This window comes from Trachemys scripta, chromosome 3 (assembly GCF_013100865.1).
Source record: "Trachemys scripta elegans isolate TJP31775 chromosome 3, CAS_Tse_1.0, whole genome shotgun sequence".
Lineage (NCBI taxonomy): Eukaryota > Metazoa > Chordata > Testudines > Emydidae > Trachemys > Trachemys scripta.
The window spans coordinates 74,324,490-74,330,751 of NC_048300.1; the positions used below are offsets into that span (position 1 = coordinate 74,324,490).

Sequence of the window (6,262 nt, forward strand, 5' to 3'; positions counted from 1 at the left end):
TATAGCACTTTCCTACATAACAGTACATAACACATACTATTTCATGCATTCATATTTATTTGTTAATATACCTGCACAGTGGGTATGTTTGTATTTGGCCTATGTGCCTCTGTATCGACAAGAATGCTACTGTAGAGTAAATTATGGCTATAATTTTAAGTAGTTTTAAAATATTAAAAACGTTTTAAACTCCCTCACTGTATTGTTTGAGTTTTGTGATATTCATGTATGTGTGTGTGTATTTACACATATTTTAATATATTTGCTTTATTATTACCAGATATTTTAGAAATATAAATGCTTTGATTTTCTGCTTGTAAGGGCTGAAGCTTCCACTCTATGGAGTTTGAGGGTTTCTTTAGCTAGTTGATGTAATTTAAATAAGTGAGCTACTTACAACCCAGTCCTTCTCACCAGCTGCTTGGTATTGTTTGGGTTGTTGGAACACAGTTATGGTAATGCTCCATTTATGGTAGTGCTCCACTGTCTGTCTTTTCAACATAAATGCATCTCTCCTGTTGTGCAAGGGAGGGGGTTTTCATATCGCTGCAGCTTTGTCATGACTATTGGTTGGTTTGTTTTTGTTTTTATTTTTAAGATTGTAATTTCTTCCAAGAGTCTTGTTTGTTTCCTTTTTTATTAGAATTTGAATGAACAGCAATGCAAGAAATCTGACATTCACATGCATGCATATATAGCCAAATGAGATTTCTACAATGCTCACTGGAATGCCCTGGCCACAATTTTTTCTAAGATCTTCTGCTTCACAGCATTCAGTTCCTTTCTCTTCATCTTCATACCTGGGTTTGAGGTCTTGAAACAGGAGTTTATGGCCTTCATAAAACAGATTCCACTCTTTCCTTGCAACTTCTGGAACATGCTTTTCCTTTTACAAAGTTCATTCAGGGATATAATCTGGCAGTTCTGCTATTCCCAAAATATGAATATTCTTGGCTTTTGTTTGGTTTTCTAGATTCTCCAACCTGCGATCTAATGAGGCCACTTCTCACTGCACTCTTAACTGCAACCATCTCTGATGACATTTCCTTATGCTTCCTGGCATTTCCCTCTACCTGTTACAGTCCGCTCTCCACCTTACCTACTTGACCATCCAAGTTGCTCAGCTTTACAATGAGGGTTTTAAATATCCCCTCCAGAGAACTCCCGGTAGACTGTTGTAGAGTCTATTTTCGCATGAAATCCATTGATGCACCAAGAAAGCCACCATATCTGGTGGGTGATAAGAGGAGACTCCAAACTAGTCCAGGCCTGTGGGTTGCTTCACAGTCGGCTGCACCGTAATTGGACAGACTTTGGAAGAGTCCTTGTTTCTCCTTTTCAGGCATGATTTTCCTCTTTCAGAAATCATTAAGGATTCTGCCATCAGGTTTTGAAAAATTTCGCTCCAATAAAGTTTATTTCATTAAAATTGCCAGAAAATCTCCATGGCACTGAAAACTCTCAGGCATGTCTTGCTTCTGCAACATCTTGGCTCCACCCTCAACCCCTGTCTGATACTTTTGTTTCCATAACTTTTTTCTTGTAAGTCCTTCAAATTACAGTAACCATGAGCTGCAATTTGCTCGGATTTGTAAATTACAGCAGCACTGGAGCACTTTGAGAGCACTTTATTGAAAGCTAAATACCAGACAGGTCTAGGTCATGATTGTCAAGGAATTCTCCAGCCTATGGGCCAAATCCTGGTCTCCGGGAATTTAGTGGGATTTTTCTGGTTAATTTTTGGGTCAAGTATTTGACTATATTGGGAGAGATTGGAGAGGAAAAGAGTTGTAAAGTAGCTGTTTATTGATATTTCAGTTTAATAACTTTGGTGGTTTTAATTATATTAGCAAAATAGACCATTTGAAGTATGTTGTATAATTAATGTGATATTCATTAATACAAAACTCTGTAGGCTTTTAAGGATGGAAGTGTCTGTTTAGTAGAGTCCTCTCTATCCTTGGTGTGTATTGAATTTAATAGATGTATTTTGGGTTAACTGATAACATAGTACATAAACACTCTGGGAGTTTTAATTTTTTTCTGATGGCATATGCATGTATGCATGCAATGGGCCATATCTATTCCTAGTGTAAGTCCATTGAAATCAGTGCAGTTGTGCTAGGGATGAATTTGGCCCACTATTTAGAAATCACATGGCAGCTAATTAAAGAATTGTGATTTGATATTGGCCAAATGCCTTTGATAGAAAACAGTAAAATGTTGTTTGATCCCTTTCAAGAGAGAAAGTGGCTGTGTTAAATTAATATTTTTACCTGTACAGTTGTATAGAAAAATAGACTCATATCAATATTAATATAGACTTTCTTATTTGTACTGTATATTAAAAACAGAAGTTGATTCAAAGGCTGATAGTTGTATTTCTTCATAAACAGTTTTTAAATTGTACAAGAATATTTGTTCTGGTTTTCAGGTTTTAACTGATAGGAACCTATGATTTTTAAAAACTCCATGTGTGGCATGGATCTATAGGTTGTATATGGAGGAATAAGGGACAGTCCCAAAATCCAGTAAGAATGTGCCTTAGAGAATGTTTAGAGGTTAAGGCCCAAATAGCCTTTGTTTTGGGCCCCCATCTCTAGAAACTTAGCACCAGATTTTCAGAGGTGCTGAACACCCTATATAGCTGTCACTGATTTAAATCAACAGGATTTATCTGTGCTCAATACCTCTGAAAATTTGGCCCTATGTTTCTAAAATCACACCTGAAATTATGGAGACTTCATGTGAAATTTTTGGGTCTCAACATGTGTGTGTGTGTGTGTGTGTATGTATGCTTGGCTATTTTATTTTTGAAAACCTTTAGCAAAGAATAACAAGGTCATAAATTGGATATTTTTTTTAAATCCTCCTATTTAGGATCTGTTGCACAAAACTTGCTTTAATGGCAATCCTTTCAAAAGAGAATTGACCCATTTACATGGCCATTGTGAGGTAATGGATGTAATAGAGCACAGATCTTTATATGGTAGCCAGTCTTAGAAAGTTACCACTTGTAAAACTTGTATCTTGAAAATGAAACTTAGGAATGTTTTCTCTATATTGAGAAGAATGGGTTTGAGTTGGAAACATAGGTATTTTAGCTACGGGACCAGATGAAGGATTTGAGAATTGAATAATAAAAGCTAAGAACATTAAACAGTTTTTATACCATACAGTACAACTTCACTTCTCTCAGATGTTGATGGATTTTTTTTCTCTAAACCGTCATTTTTTAATCTTCCATTGCTGTAAAAGCATCTTAGTGTCATTATATTCTATGTGTGCTTTGCTCTATTCTTTTTAGTTGATAATACTAATATAACACTGAGGCAATTTCACATATATGGAGCCTGCTGCTTCCAGCCTCTAATGCATCCGCAATATTTATCAGTATATGTGGTTTGGAACTGAAAAGCTTATGAAGTATCTTTTATTAACTCTACAATTTTTTAAACCTTTCAAGAGATGACACGAATAAGGAGGAAGATGAAGATGAAGAAGAAGCAGAGGAGGAGGAGGAAGAGGAGGAGGAGGAGGAGGAGGAGGAAGACAACAATGACAACAATGAGGAAGAAGAGTTTGAATGCTATCCACCAGGCATGAAAGTCCAAGTGCGGTATGGACGAGGGAAAAATCAAAAAATGTATGAAGCTAGTATTAAAGATTCTGATGTCGAAGGTGGAGAAGTCCTTTACTTGGTGCACTACTGTGGATGGAATGTGAGGTAACTTAAGTTTTAGCTAGTGATTACTTCCGTAAAATACTTCTAAAATACACTTGTGTATTTTAAAAACTAACTGCATATTGAATTCCGTACTCTTAACTTTTAGTACTGGTATTCTATGAAGATCATTGTACTGTATTAAATTATTTAGATTTTTAACATATATAAATACAGTACTTCGTGACTTAGAGCTTAGGAAAAATCTTCTTAAGGTGACTTGTTCGAGGAAAACCTCACTCCTGTCTCAGTTTTCTTTTAAACACCACCAAACAACAAAGGAAATGGCAGTTAGCCCAGTTCTTTGATAAATTTCTTCTGTGGCTCTGTTCAGCCAGTTTTACTGCATACCACATTTGAGTAATCATACACTTGATTAAATCTGTATATGCACTTCTCAAAGTGCAGCACAGAGTACAAAAGCAGTTTGGTGGCATTTACCAGTAAAAAGAGATAGGAGGCCAGTTTTCATTTGGAAAAAAGATATATTTTGGGCTGGACATCCATACTTGAGAAACCATATTTCACTTTCAGCTTCAGGTTAGACATATCAGTCACTCTGTGCACCCAGGATTCTTAATTGCACATTAGTAAATTGCAGTAAATAATTACATTTCACTTGTTCAGACCTATTTTTTCCAATTGCCCCAATCTTCTGAACAAGACTCTTCTTAGCCTGGTGGCTTGTTATGCCATTCTTATTTTATTGGTACCATATCTGGAGTTTGTTCTTAATATAGTATTATTGAAAAACTGTTGAGGCTTAACTTATTTTTTTAAGTAAATCCTGTAGTAGAAACTTTAGTGGGAATAAGATACAAGATACTTTGAAAAAGGCAAAAAAAAGTATAGCTTCTTGAAATCTTTTAAGCCAATTATCTGGTCTTCTGCTTTTTTGCCATTTCAACATATCCTTTTCTGCTAACTGTTCTCAGGCTGCTGTCTTTTTAAACTTTGTTTTACTCAGTATGAGATTAGCAGGGCTTTAGAAGCAAGAGGTTTGAGGCAAATCTAACTTCCTTCATGAAAACCCTTATGAACCTTTTATCATCTTCACCTATCATCTGGACTTGCATTACTTTAGTACCTCTGGCCAAGAGGACAGAACAGAGGTTTCTTTGGACCTTATACAGTGCTGGCCGGATCAGCTGGCAAGGGTCACAATTGTAAAAGCAGGCCACTTTTCTCCTTCCGTTGATTCCACCATTTGCATCTGATTTCACTGAATGCATCACCCAAGCACCTACTGATCTGGGGAATTACCGTTCATTATTGAGGCCTCTGACTTCAGTCTTTTGCAGTATTTGTAGCTTGTACACCGTACTGGAATGGCCTAATTTTCTTTTACATAAAAAAGAGTCTTCAGTAAACATCAAGTAGGCATGTCAGAGAAACAAGGCTATAGGATCCATTCCTTAAATGTCAATATACTGGGAGAAACAGAGGTCAGTTTGGGGTTTAGATAGGATTTGGAACACTACTAGTATTTCAGTCATTGCCACGAAGGACTTGCCTTAGTATCCAGACTGATGAAATTTGCACCTTGGGCCTTTGACAGTTGCTGCATAGACTTCAAAAGGGATTCGCATTTTAAAAGTCCTTTTGAGATGTCTTCATTGTTTTTTAATTCAAAGGAGAATCTTAGGAAGAGCTTTACGAATAAATTCTCTGTCTCTTCAAAGTAAGTGTTATCAAACATGCTACCGGGTGAAAGAGTCGGAGGGGTTTACTCAAGCAGCACTACTTAAATCTGGAAAAAATCAGAAGTTGAAATCCAGCCTTCCTCTTGAGACCTCAGCAGCTTCCTTGTTAAAGGAGAAGTCAAGATTGTGTGTTTGTGCGCTATGAACTCTGAATTTTAAACAAATGCATAGATTGATATCAAAGGGATCCTTCCTATAGCTAGGATGTATTAGATATTAAGGGCACCTTCAGTTAACCATTGACCCCCACCTCCACCAAGGTACAACAGTTATTTTCGACGTTTTGAAGTCTTCACTTGCTGCTGTTTGATCTTTTCTGCCAGCTGAACTGCATGTATGTTCCTTTCTAAAATGCTGCTGATCAAGAACAGTCTTTTTGGAGGGTTGAGAGAATATATTTCACCAAAAAGTGTTTAATCGTTTGGGCCTTCAGAAATTTTCTTAACTCCATACAATTGCTATTTAGCCACTGTAATTTATAAAGACCATCACACAGGCTAGTTAGTTTAATTCAAATAAGATAGCGGGAAATGTTGGATTAGACAGTCCATCACTATCAGGGCAGGTGAGTCTACTGCTCTCCCGGTCTACAAACAGCATTTGTCACAACAGTGACATGTCCCCACTTAAAGTAACATCTTGGAATTTTTGTGGTGTCAAGATATGTAGTCTGTCACATATTCAGCTTGACAACTGTCTTTGAATCAATTCCAGACTTGAAAATATTTGTTTTTCCTTGGTGTTTCTTGGTATTCTATTGCTCCAGGAAGGTTCATCTTAGCTGTGTGTGTGTGTGTGTGTGTGTGTGTGTGTGTGTGTGTGTGTGTGTGTGTGT

At 36.8% G+C, this 6,262-nt stretch overlaps 1 protein-coding gene across 3 annotated transcripts in view; it reads left to right on the forward strand.

Moving 5' to 3' along the window:
• The window catches only part of ARID4B (AT-rich interaction domain 4B), a 154,278-nt gene that overhangs the window by 115,348 nt on the left and 32,668 nt on the right, over nucleotides 1-6,262 (forward strand). For 2 of the 3 annotated variants that reach the window (XM_034765068.1, XM_034765069.1), the window contains exon 17: nucleotides 3,467-3,727. The exons of the other annotated variant lie outside the window; for it this stretch is intronic. In XM_034765068.1, coding sequence (XP_034620959.1) covers nucleotides 3,467-3,727 — 261 coding nt within the window. The remainder of the gene's footprint in view (nucleotides 1-3,466; nucleotides 3,728-6,262) is intronic. 3 annotated transcript variants of the gene reach the window in all.